At 47.8% G+C, this 20,429-nt stretch overlaps 4 protein-coding genes across 11 annotated transcripts in view; 2 read left to right on the top strand and 2 right to left on the bottom strand.

Moving 5' to 3' along the window:
- SARNP (SAP domain containing ribonucleoprotein) overlaps positions 1-5,315 on the bottom strand; it is a 44,935-nt gene extending 39,620 nt beyond the window's left edge. For both annotated transcript variants that reach the window (XR_001365287.2, XM_006179810.3), the window contains exon 1: positions 5,183-5,315. Coding sequence is in view for 1 of the 2 variants with exons in the window: in XM_006179810.3 (XP_006179872.1) it covers positions 5,183-5,218 (36 nt within the window). In the remaining variant the exon portion in view is untranslated. The remainder of the gene's footprint in view (positions 1-5,182) is intronic.
- Positions 5,316-5,482: 167 nt separating this feature from the next.
- Positions 5,483-8,093, top strand: ORMDL2 (ORMDL sphingolipid biosynthesis regulator 2). Of its 2 annotated transcripts, none has more exons than XM_006179811.3 (4): positions 5,483-5,631; positions 6,493-6,667; positions 6,837-6,988; positions 7,595-8,093. In XM_006179811.3, exons 2-4 carry the CDS (start codon positions 6,494-6,496, stop codon positions 7,728-7,730), a joined length of 462 nt encoding a protein of 153 aa, XP_006179873.1. In that variant the 5' UTR covers positions 5,483-5,631; position 6,493; the 3' UTR covers positions 7,731-8,093. The 2 variants fall into 2 exon arrangements, with proteins under 2 accessions (XP_006179873.1, XP_032349021.1); XM_032493130.1 differs by having other exon boundaries at positions 5,592-5,631; positions 6,414-6,667.
- A 236-nt stretch (positions 8,094-8,329) lies between these two features.
- Positions 8,330-15,494, bottom strand: DNAJC14 (DnaJ heat shock protein family (Hsp40) member C14). Of its 2 annotated transcripts, none has more exons than XM_032493110.1 (8): positions 14,902-15,494; positions 14,477-14,636; positions 12,568-14,033; positions 10,512-10,618; positions 10,209-10,328; positions 9,677-9,837; positions 9,492-9,594; positions 8,330-9,280 (listed from the first exon to the last, which is right to left on the bottom strand). In XM_032493110.1, exons 3-8 carry the CDS (start codon positions 13,975-13,977, stop codon positions 9,070-9,072), a joined length of 2,112 nt encoding a protein of 703 aa, XP_032349001.1. In that variant the 5' UTR covers positions 13,978-14,033; positions 14,477-14,636; positions 14,902-15,494; the 3' UTR covers positions 8,330-9,069. The 2 variants fall into 2 exon arrangements, with proteins under 2 accessions (XP_032349001.1, XP_006179874.1); XM_006179812.3 differs by having other exon boundaries at positions 15,329-15,493.
- A 339-nt stretch (positions 15,495-15,833) lies between these two features.
- LOC102523906 (transmembrane protein 198) lies at positions 15,834-20,312 on the top strand. 5 transcript variants are annotated; one of them, XM_032493115.1, is made up of 6 exons: positions 15,834-16,056; positions 16,274-16,504; positions 17,050-17,309; positions 17,902-18,483; positions 18,931-19,091; positions 19,213-20,312. In XM_032493115.1, exons 3-6 carry the CDS (start codon positions 17,135-17,137, stop codon positions 19,348-19,350), a joined length of 1,056 nt encoding a protein of 351 aa, XP_032349006.1. In that variant the 5' UTR covers positions 15,834-16,056; positions 16,274-16,504; positions 17,050-17,134; the 3' UTR covers positions 19,351-20,312. The 5 variants fall into 5 exon arrangements, with proteins under 5 accessions (XP_032349006.1, XP_014410635.1, XP_014410637.1 ...); XM_014555149.2 differs by lacking the exon at positions 16,274-16,504 and having other exon boundaries at positions 15,835-16,056; XM_014555150.2 differs by lacking the exon at positions 16,274-16,504 and having other exon boundaries at positions 15,836-16,056; positions 18,934-19,091.
- Positions 20,313-20,429: the final 117 nt, after the last annotated feature.

Below are 20,429 nucleotides of genomic sequence, written 5' to 3'. Positions count from 1 at the left end.
GGAAATTTTTTACTATATACCCTTATTACCTTCAGAATTGTGAACTTGTGCGTGAATTACCTATTCAAAAGTTAAATTTTCAGTATCAATCTAAAAATATTATTTTTCAGTATTAACAAGGTACCTTTCATTCTACCTAGCCAACCAACAGAGAAAGGACCAATCAACTGACTACATAATACATTTGACATTACTCATTCATAGCCCTGTGATTTCTACTAATCTTGATTTTTTCTTTTTGGTATATACATATATTTTTATTGAAGTATATAGTCAGTTTATAATGTTGTGTGAGTTCTGGTATACAGCATAATGTTTCAGTTATACATGAGCACACATATATTCATTTTCATATTCTCTTCACCATAAGTTACAAGATATTGAATACAGTTCCCTGTGCTATACAGTATGAACTTGTTGTTTATCTATTTTATATATATTAGTTAGTATCTGCAAATCTCAAACCCCCACCAATTTATCTAATCTTGATTTTTGATTCAAATCTTTTTCATCTGTTATCTCTCAACCTGGTTTGTAAACATTTCAGGACAGAGACATTTTACATCATTTATAACATTTCATACGATAGAAACTAAAATTTCAAGTACCAATACGTGCCAGGAAAAGGGCTAAGTACTTTTAATGTATGTTCCTCATTTAATCCTTACAACATCATGTGGTTGGTACTATGAGCCCATTTCATAAAACAAGAAAATGAGGCTTAAAGAAACTCAGTAATTTGCTTAAAAATCACCCAGCCAGAGAACAGCAGAGCCAATACGCCAGCTCAGGTCTCTCTGATTCAAGCCCAGTCTTAACAACCAAAATGCGGCACTGCTCTTATGCACACTCTGTCTCTCTTACCGTTTTCCTCGTACCTTTCCTCCTCAGCCTCCTTGCTAGCTCTTCTTCCACCCAACCCTGTAAATACTGGTATTCACTGAGATTCCTTCTTTGGCCTTTTTATTCTTCCACTTATACCAAAGGCTTTTTCACTTCCTGGAATCCAATTATTGGCAAATCCTGTTGGCTCTACTTTCAAAATATATCCAGAATCTAACCCCTTTTTGTCTTTCTTTCAAACATACTATCGTAAAAACTCTTCAGCCCTTGAGCCTCATTACAGTTTATTCTCAGCAAGGTAGTCAGAGTGATTCTGACAATTTAAGTCAGAATATGTCATTCTTCTAGTCAGAAATCCTCCATGGGTTTCCTATCTCATTAAGGGTAAAAAGCCAGAGTCCTAATGATCACCTCTAAGGTTCTCTTATTAATACTTTGCACAAGGCTCACTCTTCTACCTCCTTCAAGTCTTTGCTTAAACATCACCTTCTCAATGAGCCCTTCCCCTACATCCTATTTCAGATACCTTCTTACCACTGTACTCCCTGTTCTTATTTTTCTCTACAAACCTTATCATTATTTGACATACATCAATAAACTTCACTTATTTATTGTCCCTTCCCCCAGTAAAATATAACCTCCATGACAGCAAGATTTTTGCCTGCTATGTTCATTGCTGTATCCCCAGTACCTATGGTAGCTGGCACATGGTAAGCAATCCACAAATATTTTAAACTTTGATCAGCTCTCAGCTCTTGAGCAGGAGACCCCACATTTCCAAATGACTACTAAATATCTCCAAGGTCCTGTCTCAAAGACACTTAAACCCAAAACTGAACTTTTCTTCTCCTGCACAAAACTGGCTTCTTCTCCCAACCTAGACTAAAAGTATCATTATTTGGAGTCATGTTTCATTCCTCCCACATCTAGCTAATCTGTAAGTACTTATAATTCTATATCCCAAATTTCTTTCAAATTCATTCCTATTCTAAAAGCCACTACCTTTTCCAGGTCTTACTACGTTTATTCACTTGACAAATAGTTACTGAGTACCCACTGTATGTCAAGCATTATCTTAGATACAAGAAAATGATCATAAACAAAACAGAAAGTTCCTGCCCACATGGAGCTTACAATCTAGTATGGAAACAAGACAATCAATGATCATACATACAATGTTTAACTGATAAAAAAAAGAACTATAGTATAAAAGCATTTAAAAGGTGGCCTGACCTTGTGTGTGGATGGATGGAACCCATCCTACCTAAGGGTTCCTTGGATAAATGATGTTTGACTGATATCTGAAGGACAACTAACAGTTATTTCAACAAAGGTATGGAGGATGGGAGTAGCAAGAGCACTGAGTCCAAAAGCATATGTAAAGGTTCTGGGTACTAAGCTAAGGAGAGGCAGTCATGCACGGTGATTAAAAACATGAATTCTGGAAACAGATTGCCTGGATGTGAGCTACCACTTATTAGCTGTGTGACCTATAGCAAGTTATCCAACGTCTCTGAGCTTCCATTTTTTGAAATGGAAACAATACAGGCATTCACCTTATAGGATTATTGCGAGAATTAAACCAGTTAACATGTAAAAACAGCTTTGACCAGCATTTGCCACATAGTAAATATTATGTAAATGTCAGCAATTAATGAACACAGCCATTCTGAGAAATGAAATAAAGCCACTTTGCTTGGAATGTGAGAAACTAAGCTGGAGAGACTGGCAGAGATATAATCAAAACGTTTTAAGCAGGGGAGTGACTTCTATAATAAAAATCTAACTGATGAAATATCTTCCTCTCCAGACCCCATCCTTCTTAATGCTAAAAGAACACAAGCTGATAACATCAGCTCCTCCTTTCAAAATTCCAAAGGCTCTCCACTTTCTGCCTACATGACAGAAACCAAACACTGTACACAACTTAAAAGGTCCTTTTCAGTATCACTCCAATCTACCTCCAGTGACACAGTTCACCTACTTTACTTTCCAAACTATCTTCAACTACAAACATATATGCACTTTATGCTTCAATATCACAAATGTCTCACTGTTCTCAACACTCTTGACACTAATATACCCTTCTTGTTCTCCTCTTCTCTGTAGTCCCTTTTTTCATCCTGGATTGGAAATCTGGTACTATTACAGTTCAGAGCATTTTTACCCACAATTCAGTCTCTCTTTCCAACTGTGTTCGAATGACTGCATTTCTACAGAATCTTCAGAAATTTACAGTTGATGTGGACTTACGTATCAATTGGCAGGTATTATGTTTCCTTCCCACTTCAAAGTTTGTACCTTTCCTCTGAGATCCTATACTAAAGCCCCCAAATTCTCTTTAGAAAAATGGAAAGTTGTGTTTTTGTTGTTTTTTTTTTAAAGAGACAAACACTAGGTCAACCCAAAAGTCAGGATCACTCCACCAAGATCAACAGTGGAACCAAACATTAACCATCCTGGAAGTCAGAATTAAAGGCATGGGTTCTTAACCAGAGGTCCATGGACTCCTCAGGGCTACAAGGTAGTTTTATAAAGCCCCTTAAATCGCATGCAAAGTGTATGTACATGCCTTTTTCTGGGGAGAGGGTCCATACCTTTCATCAGAGTTCAAAGATATCTGTGACCTCCAAAAGGTTAAGAAGTGCTCTAGAGAAAAAGCAAAAACAAGCAAATATGATTAAAAGAGTGAATCCCTTTTAGGCTGTCAGGACTGTCTCATGTTCTCTTAGACTATAACACCTGAAATCAGGTCAGAGGACATTCCCCAATCAAAATGAAATTTAATACAGACCTGACAAATACAGATTTTTATGGAAGGTGGAACTCCATAAACCAACAAAATCCATAAAGACAAGTCACTAGGCTAGTACTTACTCTAGGGGTTTCAAAAACGGAACTACTAGGAAGAAAAATTAGAAATTCACATTTCCTTTTTATCTCATTCATTCAAAAGTTCCTTTTCCGTGTATATTTTATAACATACATAACAAGACAGTACATAATTTATATAAGTAAGTATACACATAATGGAGGTGTTTGCTCAACTTTTTTTACTTGCCATCCTACTTGGAGAGCACTGATACAATCTACACCTTTCAGGACCACCAAGTTAACAGTAACTCCAGGATAACACAAAAACCCACTAGGACAGTTTAGAATACAAGAGTAAGAAATCTATCAGCTTTCACAGAAAGGCTAATTGGTGTCAACTAGTAAGTGACTAAAAGGACCTCTCCCTAGCCTTAATCTCCTTATGCTCTTTTTTTTTTTAAAGGCCTATTAAGCTTTAAAGGGTAAGTTTTCAGCTTGGGCTACACCACCTTGGTTTGTCAAAGGTTCCCAGGGCGTGACCAAAACATGTGATGGGAAAACTACTTGTGAAACCACAAATGGACATCTAATAGAGATATTTTATTAATTCACCCTAAAAGAAACTACTCTTTTCTTCCAGGAAAACAATAATCTAAATTTTAAAAAGCTACCAAGATTTCCAAGACACAACTCAAAACCGCTTTTGTGGTTGAGTGTCACCCAGTGGTGACACCAAGAGATGCAGGGTCCATCCGCGATATGAAATGGGACAGAGATAACCCTAATCTTGGAAATGCTTTTCCAAACTATCACAGCTCTGAGCGAGTTGCTCCCTGGTGGTGGGGGCAAGGCTGGCGGGCAGAGAACCGCGTGAGAGAACTCGAAAAACTTTTCAATCTAGGGTATCTGTGCCTTTACTAATTCTTAAGGTCTCTAAAGCCCAGGCCTCTACACAGAGGCCTATCTTCGGAGGCCTCTCCTCGGGTTTCAAAATTCGCCCCGGGGGCATCACCCCACCTAAAAACGGGGAGTGGAAGCATTTTCTGCATCGAGTTTGAGACCTGGATGGGCAGAAAAACACGAAGGTGCCATAATCTGCTAACGGGAAGCTCAGTTTTGGACGAGAGACAAAAAAAGCATCAACCCAAGGGAGAAAAAGGGGTCCCGGGTCCCGCACGGGCCAAGAGGAGGAGACAACTGACGTAATGCAGTCTGACGAGAAACGAAAAGGGAGTGGAACAGGTTGAAGGCACTTACACAACCCGGCGGGGAAGTGACGGACAACACAAAGGTGGAGGAAGGGGCCAAAATAATAAGTAAAGATACAGTAAAACTGGGAGAAGAAATGGGAAATTAGGGAAGGCGTAATGGGGAGGAAGGGAGGCACAAAAGAAAAGAACTACGGTAGTAGCCGGAAAACGAAGTGGAAGAGCCCTCAAGGAGAACACGCAGGAAAAGGCGCAAGCCACTCGGCAGAATTCAGTCTCCGGAGAAGTCCGCTCCGGTCCTTCCCCCCTCACGGTACCTTCAGCTTATGGAGCTCCACCGTCTCGGCCGCCATCTTGATACCCCTCCACTCGGCCAGGCCCCCACCCGCTGGCTCCGTCTCCAGGAGCTCCCGCCTCGGCGCCGACAGCCACAGCCCGCCAATCGCTGCCGCTCTTACTCCCGCCTCCTACCATCAACTCTTCTCATTAGTCGATAGCTGGCGTCGCCCTCACTCCAGTTAGAAGCTTTCCCCACCTCTCTCGAAAGGTGGGACTAGGAGAAGGGCGGGTTCGGGACCTTCCGATCGACGGAAATGGTGACCAATTGTGCGTCCAATTGGAGACAGATAGCCAATGGGTGGTGGCAGCCCTGACTCTGCTCCACCAGTAGGCAGCGCGCAGATGGGCCGGGGCGGCTGCTTCCTGGAGACCGCAGGTGTAGAAGCAGCGCCGCGCCCCGAGTCGGACGGGCTTCCGAAGTTGGCAGGTAGGGGTACCAGGAAACTGAAAAGGGGTGCCAAAGAAAAAAGGTGGGAGGCGAAAGTGGGGCGTGGGTGGAGCAGCGGCGAGCTAAAGACCGAGAGAGGAGAGCTGAAGAGAGCCCTGAGGGGAGCCGATGAAGGAGAGAGGGGAGCTGGGAGGAGCAAGGGGCGGGCTCAATACCAGTGTTTAGGGAATTTTAGGTAGAGGGCGGGCAAGAGCTGCTTCCTAACTGGGCATCAACTTCTGGGCTAACACGATTTTAAAGGGCCAAGTTCAGACTATCAGAGCCGCCCCTGGAGTCGGGAATAGGACTTCATCTCTCGAGACGCGTAGCTCAGGTCCCTTCCTAGCTAAATCCAAAAGCCCTAGGTGCATTCTTGCAGCGCCTCACGCTTGAGAGAAGGACACTGCCTGTTTACATGCCAAGGAGATGACAGGACGGGCGAGCCCCAGAGGAAAAGATGGGGATTAGATGAGAAAAGGTAGTTCTACCCCATATCCCTCCTTAGTGGTTCCTTGTTTCCCATGTTCCTCTTCTGAAATTCTGGGTGTACGTAACGTCTTCAAGGTTCTTTATTAACTTCTTCAGGAAAGTAAAGTGAGGCACTTGTTTCCATTGCTCCTTTAAGCAAGTGCTAGGCTTAAGCCTTCAAGTTACAGTTAAGTGTAAGAATCAGAAGAAAGATTGCCTTCTAGTTTTCTCCCTCAAGTCTGCAGTTTTTCTTTTGTGCATTTTGGGGAAGTTCTTTCCTTCCCAATAGAGTTCAGGGGATTTTGGCTATTCAGGAGACAACTTGGAGGAAGTCTCAAAGAGGGGTTGAGAGGAAATTAAGTTGGATTCCTGCCTGATCCCCCACTGTGGTAGGATGAATGTGGGGGTGGCACACAGCGAAGTAAACCCCAACACTCGAGTGCTGAATAGCCGGGGCATCTGGCTGGCCTACATCATCTTGGTAGGACTGCTGCATGTGGTTCTACTCAGCATCCCCTTCTTCAGCATTCCTGTTGTCTGGACCTTGACCAACGTCATCCATAACTTGGTGAGCACTAACCCATGCCCTTACCCACCCCAGGCCCTAACCAACCAAAAACAAAATAAAACCACCAATTATTTGGGGATTTCGCTCTTCCTTCTGGGGTCTAAGCATACTTCTTGGGCTGAAGGACTTCTTTCTGCCCTCCTCACACTGCTCCCTCCCCTCCTCCCAGGCTATGTATGTCTTTCTACATACGGTAAAAGGAACACCCTTTGAGACCCCTGACCAAGGAAAGGCTCGGCTTCTGACACATTGGGAACAGATGGACTACGGGCTCCAATTTACCTCTTCCCGCAAATTCCTCAGCATCTCTCCTATTGTACTGTGAGTCCAGGGGGAGATATGGGAGCTGCTTCAAGAGCCAGGTACAAAGGCCCACATGGAAGCTTTAAAAAAGCAGACTACTACTCACTTAGACCCTGTGAAGACAGTATAGTATCCTAGGGTCTAAATCTAGGGAGAACAGTAAAAAAATAGAAGACAGTAATCAAGCATTACTTGCTGCCTCCTTGGTGGTAGGGGAATGGAGAAGGGACTGAGAAAAGATAAAACATATAATAAAACAAATTGTACACTTCCAAAAGAAGTGAATAAATAAAGGGAGAACTGACGTAAAACTGTGAAAACTGAGAAATGGAAGCAAAAAGGAATCTAACAGTCATACAGGCTGAAACTGCTTCAGCTGTCATTTGTCACGTGTCATTAACAATCAAAAAAAAAAAAAAAACCACTAATTTATAAATCGCCAGTTAAAGGTGCTATCTGATGATCTGCCCAACACCAGAGTAAATAGTTAATATAGCTGGAATATTTTCAGATATCCTAGGATTACATGCAGTCAAACCGGTCATTTAAAATAGAAGAGGACGTCACTGGAAAGGCCTGATATGGAAGGCCAACTTGACTCAACCTATTTCTTCTCTTCCCCAGCTACCTCCTGGCCAGCTTCTACACCAAGTATGATGCTGCTCACTTCCTCATCAACACAGCCTCATTGCTCAGCGTACTGCTGCCTAAGTTGCCGCAATTCCATGGGGTTCGGCTCTTTGGCATCAACAAATACTGAGGGATGGAGCCGGGGACAACATTGGAACAAAGGGCTATAACATCCCTCTCCTTCCGTCATACTGTCTTCTATATCTTGAAAGCCTGAGAACTAGACAGCCTTTCCCAAACTCGCACTGGAAACGCAAACATCCCCAAAATTTCACTGGAAATGGGTGCCCTTGGCTCAGCCCTGCTAGGAGCAGGTTTCTTTGAATCACGAAAGACAGGTGAGGTAAGGGCCAAATCACTCTTCTCTACAGCAGGAAGCCATGTTTGGGCAGCTTTTTGGTTGATTATAAGTTTTTCCATATTATCCATTCCCACTGCCTTCCAGCTCTGTTTTGTTGTGTATTTTCCTTATAATAAAGATACACTTTTTTCAGATATGGCTACAGTCTGATCAGCAGGAGGGGTAAGGAGATGTCTTCATAAGGCTGGGGAAGAAAGATGCAACAGTGACTTACTTAGAGAAGTATAAAATTCTCTAAGGTATTTTTTTTAATCCCCTGTCCCTTGGTCCAGTAGGAGGTGCCCTTCACTCTCAGCTAACAGTAGGGAAAAGATTCTCAAATGAAAAAAAGGGCTCCAGCTATATGGGCAAAGAAAAGAGGGCAGATACAGGTTGCCAGTTACATATTTATAGAAAGATAATCCCCTGGCTTTAAATAGATATGTACATACAAATATGAACAAACTTAAAAAAATACAAACCCTTGGATCATATGGGGGCTGCCGGGAACCTCTTTATCCTTCCCCATCACCCAAGGGCAGAGGGCATGAATCTGCTCTTTAAAAGTTACTAGTTTTGGCCATCCCTGCAACAAGCATGAAGTTGGATGCTTACCCACAAGGTGAGAGTTGCCACTCTGAACTCTGTATGTCCTGTAATGAGGCTTACATGCTTTCTTGTTCATTTTTACTAGTATATTGGGGCAAGGGAGGGGGGGCTCCCTCCTCAAATGGGTCAAGAAAAAAGATAAGACTTGTAGTTTAAAAAGGGGAGAAAGTGTCATCTGCCATAGAAGCAAAGGACAAAACAAAGGCATACAGACCTCAGGGAAATACCCAGTTCCCACACTACTGTGGGAGATATTGTCCAGCCCAGATCCAGGCCCTTAGGTTCTTTGCTCTAGCCACCCTCTATTTCTTTGGTATTGTCAGAAGACAAGATTCAGTTCCTGGGTGCTGATGGAGGAGGGAGAGTGGTTCCAGGGCTTCCTACAAATACTGAGTGAACGATTTGAGCTTAAAATCTTCCCTTTTTAAAATATTTAAAAATAAACAAATCAAACTCCATCAGGTGCTATACACAGCCCTTTTGACTCCCTGACATTGATTTGAGGAAAGAGAAGAGGGGGTCAACGTTGGAAGGGCCTCCTCACTTTCTTCCGCCGCTTGGGTTTGGCTTCTCCCTTGGGTACTGTGCTGTTGGGCTTGGAGGCTGCAGTGGCCCCAGGACCAGGCTGAGGAGCTGCAAAGAAGTTCCCATTGGACATCTGGCCTGGGGGTACTTGAAAAATCCGGCTCAAGAAATCCTGAAGGTCAGCAGGAGGGGCATCTGGGGTAGCTCTGAGAGAAAAACAGAAGGCATGATGAGGCAAGAGATACTGCAGTCAAATGGTTACCCATGTTATCTATCTATACGTACGTTAAAGATAATTCTGAGTCAGTTCCCGAACTTCTTAAAGGTGACACGACTACATGTCCTAAACAGCATGTCATTTGAAACCATATTCAGAATGAGAAGAATGGATAGATTATTGAGAGAAATACCACCTACCTCTGCCGCCCACTGGTGCCTGGCATCCGCGAACCAAATGAGATGTGATAGGGGACTCTGTGGGTATCTGGGGAGATTCCCACACGCTGGCATCCAGCCCACTCTGCAAGCATGAGAGATAATTAGCCAAAATATCACAGTTTTGAGGATGTATGAGCCCGGACTTCTAGAGGGCAGAAGTATACCTGTGATGTCATACACCTTTCCATCCATCAGCGCAAAGTAGGTGATCTTGAGGCCCAACATGCTTGACTCTGCCCAGAAGTCTCCTTCCTCAGCAGGATGCAGCCTATTACACTCAGCACAGTATCTGGCATTCTTAGGTTCCCGGTCCATTTCAAACCTCCTAAAACCAAACATAAGGACAGTTCCTTAATAATTCGTGAAGCCTTCCTAGGGCACTGCTGTAGTCTCATCCTTACTGACAAATATGGCTGCAACAGCTAAAATGATCTCCATGTGTAACAATGATCAGTTGTTACATATGCCCACATACACCCTGCCCTCAACCTTCTACCTTACATCTAGAAATGTTATCTTTTCTTCTTGCTAATTCAAATTCTCAATCTCTTGACAATATGGCAAAAGTAAAAACCTCAGGGTCCTTTTACTCTTTTTACCATCTGTATCGCATAACTACCAATAATACTCACAAGGAAGGTTTTTGGCTACCCAGTTCCTAAGCTTTGGCTGTCCCATTCCTGTCCTATTTCATACCTATGCTTTCCCTGGCATCGGCTGCACATCATAGTATTCATTGCCTCTTTGAGGTCATCCTGCAGCTTGGACAGAAACTCATTCACTGACCGGCTCAGCTCATTCTCTGCCATTCGTTTCCTAAGAGAAGAAAGGCTTTGTAAGTCAGGGTATCAAGTGAGGGACAAAGGCCCCTGGCCAGCTAGAAACACAAGCCACCTCAGTTCTCTCTGCCTCAGAGAGCCTCCATCCACAAGTCTAGGGATCTCTGTTATTGAAGATTGTTCATTTACCCAACCTTACAATTTCCTAGCCCCAACTTACATCTCATATTCCTTCCGTCTTTCAGGGTTGCTGACAATGTCCCAAGCTGCCCGCAAAACCTTGAAGGCCTCCTCAGCCCGGGGGTGATGATTTTTGTCAGGATGAACCTACCGACACAAAGATTTCATTACAAATCCATTGCAACCCTCTCCCCATCTTGAGTCAAAATAACCTCGTATCAAAGGGTTCTCCTTCACCACCCTTTTGGAGAGTCAGTACAGCTTAATGGTTAATTGCTTCAGCTCTGCAGACAGATCTGGGTTCGAGGCCCAGCTCTGTCGCTTATGGGCTATATGACCTAGAATATTTTCTCTCTCATGGATTGTTGGGAGTATTAAATGAGAATACACGTGAAGCATATGTCACAGAATCAAGTGCTGTGGTGATCCCAGTGTGCCTGGGACTGTCCCAGTTTTAGCACTGGAAGTTCATGCCTCAGGAAACCTTTCAACCCCAGGCAAACAGGGATGGTTGGTCACCCTACCTGGCACACACATACTAAACCTTCACATTTTAACTTTATTGTCAGTCATAGAGTTCCAACAATATTACATCCTCAGACTCATTGTTTTCTAACTAGGGAATTCTCTGATCTACTCAAAACCTCCTACAGTAGTTTGCCTTTCTGTCCCAGAAATGTGGTAACACACCAAGATCCTCACAAGCTTTTTATCCACTTTTCAGCCTTTTCTCCAAGACAAGTAAATCCTCACTTCCTACAGCTTCCTGATTGTTCCCATTCTCATTCACCAACTAGAGAGAAAGCTGATCTCTTGATTGATGCCAAATAAACAGAATGCTGTTAAATCTCTCAAATTCCCAAGCTCATAGAATGTGGGTCATGGTACTTTAGGGCCTAACAAGGGCAGTGAGAGGTATGAAAGAAGCCCACAGTAACTCTGGCCCAGAAAAGGGGGAGAACTTTGAGGTGTGGGTCAGGTCTACTAAGGATCAGGGAACAACTATCTCTACTCCAAGAAAGTAAGCTGAAAATGAGAATTTTTGAACGGTATTTCCCAAGAGAAGACATCTGCTAGAAGACACGAATGAGAAAAAAGAGTTCTACCATTAGTAATAATCTGAGTGTAAGCATTGTTCCCCACTCAGAATATCCCTGGCTATCCACTAAGGGGCATACATTTCTCATTTAACTAATTTAGTCCTCTGGTAAGTTACTTTATTGTGCCTTGAATGGTTAATGGAAACTTTGCCCATTCCTCTTTGGTGTCATGCAACCCTTGAAGTAATTTGCACACTGTAATATTTTACCAGTCAAGTTCCATACACTCAGATAGGCCTCCAATGCAATTTACACACATTACTTATATTCATAATACAGTTTTACTTGTATGGAAATATCAGTAACAATCATATGTAAAAACAGCAACCTAATATCTACTTCTAAAAACAATTTGATCTCATGCTTATATTAAACCATTTCTGTCAAGCATATGGTAAGTCACAATTGAAGCAACCATATTTTCATGTATGACATATGTATGCACATGCCTCTGTATGATTTATGTCCCATTCTTCTTCCCTTTCCCACTTAGGGAAAAGTTGGGTTGCTGGTCTTGAAAAAGCTTGTTTCTTTCACCTGGCCCTGGAATAATCATTCACATGTATTCCCTGAACCTTCCCCCACTAGTCCACATTTCCCTTACTGGGCCAGATAGATTTCCCTGTATTTTAAAAACTCTCATTTGTTCAGGGGAGAGAAACTGACAGGCTTCCTGACTAGGCCTCCACCCTGCTCAGAAGGATTTCACCTGGTTATTCCAGGGTGAGTGAGTCCAATACTCTAATACACCAGGCTCAATTATTTATATATTTATTTGAAAGAAAGAATCTCATGACAAAAAGCTTTAAATGAAGGTAAAGTCAGATCCCATAGTAAAGGGGAAAAAGTCTAATTCTTTCCTAAGGATTAAAGATACTAATCTTCAGATTGACTTTCTACTCTGCCTTCCATTTATTCTGCTCTCCCTAAAACCGTAATAGAAAATAAAATTTGGGAACAAAGAACAGGTAACAGGGAACAGGTAACAGTACTCACCATCACTGCCAGCTGCCTATAGGCCTTCTTCAGTTCAACATCTGATGCTGTGGCTTCAACTCCCAACACATGGAAAGGGTTTAGCTCATCCTCAGAAACCCCAGCCATGGTCAAGAGTCGAGCCACTTCCTCTTCAGGCTGGCAGTAGCGCCCACTAGCTACCGGTGCATTCCCCTGCCTCTTAGTCCTCTGCTTGACCCAAGGCAACTCCAGCCAACCCCACTGAACCATTCTTACCAGCTGCTGCCATGGCCTGCTATCTCTCAGCAGAATCAGGCACCGTTGCCAGGTGGGAGAAGCCAGCCAAGAGAAGAGCCAGGTGGCTTTACCCCTCCAGCCTAAACGGTCACCCAGTCCTACCAGAAACCGCCAACCCAACTGTAGACAGCCCAACAAAAGGGCCAGGGCCAGAAGCAGCAAAGCACCCAGTAGCCTAAGAAAACGGGTGAACAGCCCTGCCCCATAGCAAGACCCTTGGCTCAGAAATTGGAATATCACCTGGGCCCAGCCCCCCAGTCGCCCTGCCCAAACTCCCACCCAGACTCGAAAAAGGTCCAGATCACTGCCTTTCAGCTGCCTGCATGCATAGATGAGATGGCCACAAGTTTCCACGTACTCCCCCACTAATACCAGCAGTTCGATCAGCCACCAGAAGCCTGCCTGTCCAAGCTGACACAGCTCCTCTGCTCCCCACAATCCCAGGCCTCTGCGTTTATCTGCCTGACTTCGTTTGCGACCCAGCCGATGCCGACCAGGGGATCTGGGATCCCTGCGTCCACCCTCCCGAGTATCCTCCTTGGCTGGAACTCGGTGCCGCTGTCTCCGGGGTGGAGGTTTCTTTCCACTGGGCACACGTGAAAAATCACTGGGGAATTTAAGAGGTTCCTCATCATCGTATTCCTCTTCCAACTCTTCATCTTCCCCCAAAGCTGGAGAGGTACAGTGGTGGCAAAAGTTGCTAGAAGAGCTATCTCCTCCCTCAGAGTAAGGCCCTTCAGGGATTCCAGGGGTTCCCTGGCAGTTACAAGCAGATGGAATGGAAAGAAAAGACGGGTTCCCATCCTCCTGGTGCCCAGTCTCATTCTCTCTTGAGAGTTCCTGGTCCACTCCTGACTCTTCTGAAGATGCCTCACACTGATGTGGGTCCTCTCCATCCCTTGGGGGTCCTGGACCCCTCGGGAGGCCATGGCTTGGATCCGACCAGTGGGCTGGATTTGGGGGCTGTGTGTACTTAGGACTAGAGTGCTCTGTGAGGCAGCGGGTACCATTAGGAGCAGGCCCCGCTGAGTCCCTGAGTCCTGAGAATGAAAGTATTTCAGGGTCCACAGAGGGTCCTAAAGTCCTGAGGGAGGCACCACCACTGTGGTGGGCTCCACACAACCCTCCTTCTCCGGGGTGCTTCTGGGCCATGACCCCGGGGCTTCCTGAGGACTTTAGGTCACAGCCATTATGGTAAGTTCTGATGCCTGTAACAAAGGTATCAAGGTGGGAATGAGCAAGGATAGGACAAAGAGAGAGGTTAAATAATCATATTGGGGATATATTGAGTAAACCAATCTCCCTTGTTTTCCCAAGTTCTTTTGGGGCATTCATTAACCCTAGCAATAAAGCCACTACATTAACGACAACCCTGATCCCTCCCCCATTCCTCCAAATCCCCTTATTTTCTCTCTGCCCTCAAAAGCTATAATCCTGAATCCAGGAAAAAGGGAGGTACCGCAAAGGGTGTGGTCCCGGGGTCACTCTTGGGAAAAAGGAAAAGAAGACCGGAAAGGGGGTCGCAGGCTGCCAGAAAAGGGTGGGGACTGTACGGCCCTTAAGGAAAATCTGAGGGCGGAGCTAGGGGTTGCCCCTGAGAGAAAAAACCAGGGAACCTTTGAACTAGGTAGAAGGTGCGAAGGTAACGTACCGAAGAGCGGCAGTAACTCCTCCCCCTCGAGCAGCTGGGCCTAGGGCCAGGGGGAGCTACGAGAGCAGCTCCCCCGGCTCCGCCTCCTCCTCACGCTCTGCTTCCGCCTTCAGTCCCCGCCGCGGCCGCCGACCTGCGCCCACTTCCACTTCCGGGGTCACTAGAGAAGAGACGGGAAGGAAAAGTAAAAGCGGTTGGCGGAGGCGCGAGCCAGCGCCGCAAGTGGTATGTCAAATCAGAGGAGGCGGTCCTTGGGAAAGCACTGGCCCCGCCCCTTAAAGGGCCCTCTGCTGCCGCCCTCGGCGTGCTGGAGTGGGGTCTCCGAAGGTTGCACCACTGGAAGCGAAGCAGATGGGCGCTATAGCAGTGCCTGCAGACTGGGGACAGATTCTTAGGGCTCCTCTGGCTATATTCTTGGGCTTTACCGAGACCGGGAGATAGAGGAAAGCCACCAAGCCAGTCTGTTTCCCTTGCAGAGAAAACAAGGGAGCTTAGAGGAGCCACCGGCCTGATCCCTTCCTTGCTGGCTGTAACGAGAACAGAGGCCCTTTTGTATCATGCGGAGGTGGAGCGGAGGGGAGGACGCCCCGGGCCTACCCACGGCCTGGCCCTCCTTCTCTGCCCCTTCTTTCCCATCAACCCTCAGCCTCCCAGCGCCTGACCCAGCTGGCCAACTGCCCTGTATAACTGTAGCTCTCACGGCCTGGACCCCTCCTCTAGGTGCAGCTCTCAGGCCCCGTCACGAAGCGGAGCCGGAGGACTTAAAGCGTAGGCCCGCTGGGCTCAGGACCCGAGCCGAGCGCCAAAAATCCCTGCACTCATCTCATGCTGCTTTGCATCTCGTTTGCATACCAAGCTGTTCAGCCAACGTAGACACGCGCCCCCGCCCCCACGCAGACCCGGCTTGGGTTTCCTCTTTGTCGGTCCCCTCTTCTGCATACGCCTCTCTCGTTAGTCCCCCTTTCAAATCCCGTCTTGCTCCGCAAGTTTCTCCACCCATGAACCCCCTTGCCGACGCCCCCAGACCAGTACGAGCCCCTTCCCAGGTCCCCGATCCCCGATCCCGACCACCAAGTTCTCCTGAAGACAATACTCCAATTCTCTGGGAAGTGGAAGAAACCAAGCCGGAGCTGGGGGGGACGGTAGGACATGTAGGGTCTTTGAGAGCTTCGAGTTGTTGAGTCAGCGCCTAAATAGTCAGAGATCTTTTCCCAAACCTCTTATGGTTCCCCCAAGACCCTTCCCTGTTATGGTTGGGGATCTGTGGTCTCAGCCTAGAGCAGTAGGCAAACTGGGTCCCCCCACACACAGGGAAAAGAGTTGGAGGGGCCCGCCCCGTGATGTCACCCCCCCCTCCCCACACACACACCGTGTCCCCTTCCTCCACCCACCAAGCTGGTTGCATTTAGCTTAGAGGGCTTGGGCTACGACTTGCAAGAGTTTAGGGGGCAACGAACAGAGTGGCCCTGGGGGTGCCCTCTCCCGACAGCCGCCCCGACGCCTAGGACTCCGGGCAGGGATGCAGCTGGGAGTCTAGGGAAGCACATCTACCCCCTCCTCTCCTCAGCCCTGGCAGGGTGGTGAGTAGCTAACACCCCCTCCCCAACCTCTCCTTGTTTAGGGTCCCTAGACTTCCAAGCTGATTGAGGAGAATAACCCCAGGGATTCCCCAAGCCAACTCTCCTGCCTATTAAGACCTTGATGTCCGAAAGACCACTGAAGGGAAGTCCCTGCACCCACCCTACCCCACTCTCATCGTGCCCCAATGCCAGCCCCTCCTTGGTGTTCTCCTTTCAGGAACTGAGTTCAAATCCCATGGCAGCCCTGCCACCCCAGGGGAAAGGGAGAGGTAGGAAAAGTCCCATCAGTATCCTAAGGGGAGGAGCCAAAGGCTACCAGGATATGAGACGTCTGTGGGCAAGGCGCCTGCTTAGTCCATAAGGGACCGTGGGAGTTGGACTGTGACTGGACGCTCCTTCCCCAACAACTCCATCTTTTGAAGCCGAGGCTTCAAACCCCTGACAAAGTGTGGGTTACTGTCTCTGCTTAATTCCTTGTCCCAAACTCTTCTGGTGTCTGATTTTTTTCCCTTCTTCTCTGGGGTTGGAGCAGCTGTCAGGGGACCCCCACCATGACTCATTCTCTCCTCTTTCTCCTCCTTCTCCCTCTCTATTAACTCCACCCTTCCCAGTCCAATGGGATAGCTTTGAGTCCCGGCTGCAGATGGGGCAAGCTTTCTTTTCGGCTGGAACAGGCTGCAGGGCCTTTAGCCCCCAGTCTCACCCCTGGGCCTCCCCCTCCACAAACCTAGGACTTCCTACTCCTCCAGCCCCACCCTGAAAAGCCAGGGGGCAAAGATTCATTTCTTGTATAAAATTTTAATTTCTACTTTAATGTCCTTGTTTCAGAGGGTGGTAAATAGACAGCTGGCTCCCCTCAACCCAGCCCAGTAGATTTCTTCAGTGATCTCTTAATTTCTCCCTCCTGAAATTGGCCTTTCTTCTAAAGCAGTAGAGATACAGAGTCCTCAAGATTCATGGGCACCTGAGTTCCTGCCCCTTACCCCCTTGCAGGTTTCCCAACCCCCTCAAGACATTCATGGATGGATGAGAGGAGCTGACACTGACCTCCCCCTCTGTGACCACCTTCTCTTCGGCCATGGAGGAAGCCTTGCTGCCCCTGGCCATGACCTCTGACCCCAGGCCCTTTAATCAACAACTCCCAGAGCCTCCAGACCCAAGATGTGTCTTGGAACCCCAGGACAATCCTGAATTGGCACCTGCCCTGGTGTGTGCTCTTTGCTGCTGCTTTGGAATCATCTACTGCTGCTTCGGTGAGGGCAGGGCCAGGGTTCTGGGGGGCAGCTGCCCAAAACTGTCACCCTCAAGGATGATGCCAACTTTCTCCTTTGCTCCTGGGCCACCTCTACTCCTCTATCAGGGGACGCCTACCTTCAGTGTGGCCAATGCTGCTCTTGCCAGCTCTTCCATCCCCCATGCCCACTCACCTTCCAGCTCTGACTCCTGGCAACTATCACATGCTCTCCCATTGCCTCCTACCTCAAAACTCCATTCCCAAATCATCCTCCTTGCTTAAGGCGTCTCCACCCTTCCCCAATAACCTGAATCAGCCTGTGCTGATTTCTTCCTGTCTACCATCCCTGGAAGGATTAAACCTTTTTTCTATACTTAGTCCCCTCAGTGCATCCATCTTACTTCCTGATTTGCCCTCCCATCCCCTCAGTTTCTGAAAAGTCCCTGCCCTCCCAAAAATGATCCTTTCTGCCCTTTGCCTTGATGTCCTTGAGTATGCTGTTCCTGTCTTCTGCACCTCTGGTTAGCCATTCCTCTCCCTTCTAATTCATCAGAGCTATCCCTGTAGAACCCCGCTTTCCACGTCTCAGTGCCTCCTGCCTCCCTTCCCAGGCTATCGCTGCTTCAAGGCAGTGATGTTTCTCTCCGGCCTGCTGTCAGGAGCTCTGGTGATCTTCCTGCTGTGCCACAAGGAGCGAGTACTAGAGACACAGTTGAGCCTGGAGGTGAGCGCGGGCATTGCGCTAGGCATCGGACTCCTCTGCGGCCTGGTCACCATGCTGGTTCGCAGTGTTGGGCTCTTCTTGACTGGTCTCCTGCTAGGCCTAACCCTGGGTGCCGGGGTCCTGCTGGGCACCGAGCCCATCTACCAGCCGCCTTCAGCCTGGGTGCCGGCCGGGGGGCTGGTGGGGCTGGCACTGCTGGGAGCCCTGTTCACGCTTCGGTGGCCACGTCCATTCACAGTTCTGGGCACAGCCCTGCTGGGTGCTGCGGTGCTGGTGTCCTGTGCTGACTACTTCCTGGAGGGGCTGGCACTGGGCAGTCGGCTGGGCCAACGCTTGCAGGCACTTCCAGCCTTGCCTCCTCTCTGCTGGTATAGCTGGGTCTTGCTGGGGACCTGGCCAGCCCTGGGGACCCTTGGGGCCCTGGCCCAGTGGAAGCTCATGGATGAGGAACATGGAGGCCACGCCAATGGTGAGTTAGTGCCGTGGTACCAAAAGCAGCCAACCTGTGCCTTCTCTTGTTTCTGGTTCCCAGACTTGAGGAGGGGAAGGGGGAAAATACATGTGAGGGCAGAGGGCAGAGGCATCTAAGATGAATGGGGCAGGGCTTTGAAAGAAAGTTACAGTTGGAGGAGCCAAATGTCTGGGTAACAATGACAAGAGAAATTGTTGTGGGAGGAAGCGCAAAGAAGAATTATTGGGGACCATTATGGAAGGAAAGGAAGATCTCAGGGATATCCAGAAGGAAATAGTAGGATGAATCCAAAGAAAAGCTTCTTTTAGAATAACTGGGGGGAAGGTGAGGTTTGAGAGACACGAAACAGGGAGATTGAATGGGTTTCCCTAGAGTGTGAGTGTATTTGGGGGTGGGTTTCAGGATCTAAAGAGGCCTCCCTGAATCTATATTGCCCCCCTCAAGCAGTGGTCTTGAGCCACCAGCGAAGGCATCTCCAGCTCCTACGGATCCGTCAGCAAGAGGCCAAGTGGCACCGGACCTCCTCTGGGGTAGGGATCTGTGAGGGCAGCTTCCGGCGCCAGCTCCCCTCCAGCACCCGGAGTCCTGCTGACAGTCTGGCTCCAGTGAGTGGAGGGGTAGGGGCTCTCTGGGGCATGGGGCAGAGGGCACATGGGATGGCCAGGGTGGGAGGAGGGCTCTGACCCAGGCCCTTCCTTCTGCCCTCTCTGCCCTGTGCCCCTCCAGAGTTACCTCCAGAGCCTTCGAGAACGCCAGCTGGGACCAGGCATCCAGGCCACAGCCCCCCACACCGTCCTGGACCTGGATTCTGACTGTGGCTCAACTGTACCCCTCACCACAACTTCTGGTTCTGTCCGAACCTGAGCCTAAACCTCCAGTGATGCCCTCACCCCTAGCAAGGGCCTAGGAACAGTAGGTGGTCAGACCCTGAGCCCAGAGGACACACAAACCTCCCGACCTCTTGGACTTGGGGATAGAATCTGTGCTCCAACCCAGACCAGCCCTGTAGGGATATGTTTCAGAGACAGACAGAGAGGAATCTTGTGGTGAGGGGAGCGTGATGGAAGTATGAGTACCTACCTCTGTCCAATAACAGAGGTGCCCTGGTCCCTAAAGCAACTGACTCCTTAATTGTCTCCAGACCAAGGAGGCCCGTTACCCAAATAGCCTTCTGTATACCCACCTCAGTGCCTCACAGCGATAAAACAAGGGGCTTTGTTTCTGTAGGATCTATAGAAAATCAGGAAGCCTCCTAAAGCACTTCATAGCTTTGTGATGGGGAGAAGGGCACAGAGGTGCTCCGGGATTCCTTCATCCCCGGACCCTTCATTAGGGGGTAGTTGGGTTCCTGGTTAGCCTGTCCCTCTGGACCCCCATAGGCTCAAGCCCCCTTCTACCTCAGTTGGGGGTACTGTCCTCCATGGTGCTTCCCTTGCCCTCCTTCTTAACATGGGGAAGAGCAGAGAGCAGTGCCTGGCTCAGTACCCACCTTCCCCGAAAGCTGGCTTCTTGCTCCAAGGAGAGAGCATTGGCCCAAGTGCCAGAGTCTTGCCCTTTTGCCCAAAGGAGCCTGGTCTGCGGGGCTGCATGGGAGACAAGTGCCTTCTCTGCCTCTCATTATAGGTGATGCTAATCTCCTTAACCAGAACATTGTCCCAGCCACTAACCCATTCTAACTCTCTCCCCTCCCCTGATCCTCCTGCCCAAGGTCTGTTCCCTGGTTCCCCAGACAGCATGAAGGAAGATATGTCCCTCTCCTGGGCAGCAAGGTTATGATGGGAGGAAGAATGTGGGAGCATGTGAATAAAATGGCATTGAACACTGAACCAGGGAGTCTGGCCTTTACTGTTGCTGTTCTTTTCTTTCTTTGCACCCCAAAACAAAGAGTTAGCCATACTGACAAGTCCTCTGTCCCTTAAAGATCTTATAAGGGTAACTTATCA

This window comes from Camelus ferus, chromosome 12, assembly GCF_009834535.1.
Source record: "Camelus ferus isolate YT-003-E chromosome 12, BCGSAC_Cfer_1.0, whole genome shotgun sequence".
NCBI lineage: Eukaryota > Metazoa > Chordata > Mammalia > Artiodactyla > Camelidae > Camelus > Camelus ferus.
Note: the sequence above shows the minus strand (reverse complement) of the source record. Positions and strands in the feature narration are given on the sequence as shown.

Coding starts and splice junctions, on each gene's coding strand:
- DNAJC14 (XM_032493110.1), bottom strand. CDS start 13,977: ATGGCCCAGAAGCACCCCGGAGAAGGAGGGTTGTGTGGAGCCCACCAC. Junction 10,619..12,567: donor ATAGGCAGCTGGCAGTGATG/GTGAGTACTGTT, acceptor TTGTGTCGGTAG/GTTCATCCTGACAAAAATCA. Junction 10,329..10,511: donor AGACGGAAGGAATATGAGAT/GTAAGTTGGGGC, acceptor TTCTTCTCTTAG/GAAACGAATGGCAGAGAATG.
- ORMDL2 (XM_006179811.3), top strand. CDS start 6,494: ATGAATGTGGGGGTGGCACACAGCGAAGTAAACCCCAACACTCGAGTG. Junction 6,668..6,836: donor CCAACGTCATCCATAACTTG/GTGAGCACTAAC, acceptor CCCTCCTCCCAG/GCTATGTATGTCTTTCTACA. Junction 6,989..7,594: donor AGCATCTCTCCTATTGTACT/GTGAGTCCAGGG, acceptor TCTCTTCCCCAG/CTACCTCCTGGCCAGCTTCT.
- LOC102523906 (XM_032493115.1), top strand. CDS start 17,135: ATGGAGGAAGCCTTGCTGCCCCTGGCCATGACCTCTGACCCCAGGCCC. Junction 17,310..17,901: donor AATCATCTACTGCTGCTTCG/GTGAGGGCAGGG, acceptor CTCCCTTCCCAG/GCTATCGCTGCTTCAAGGCA. Junction 18,484..18,930: donor ACATGGAGGCCACGCCAATG/GTGAGTTAGTGC, acceptor GCCCCCCTCAAG/CAGTGGTCTTGAGCCACCAG.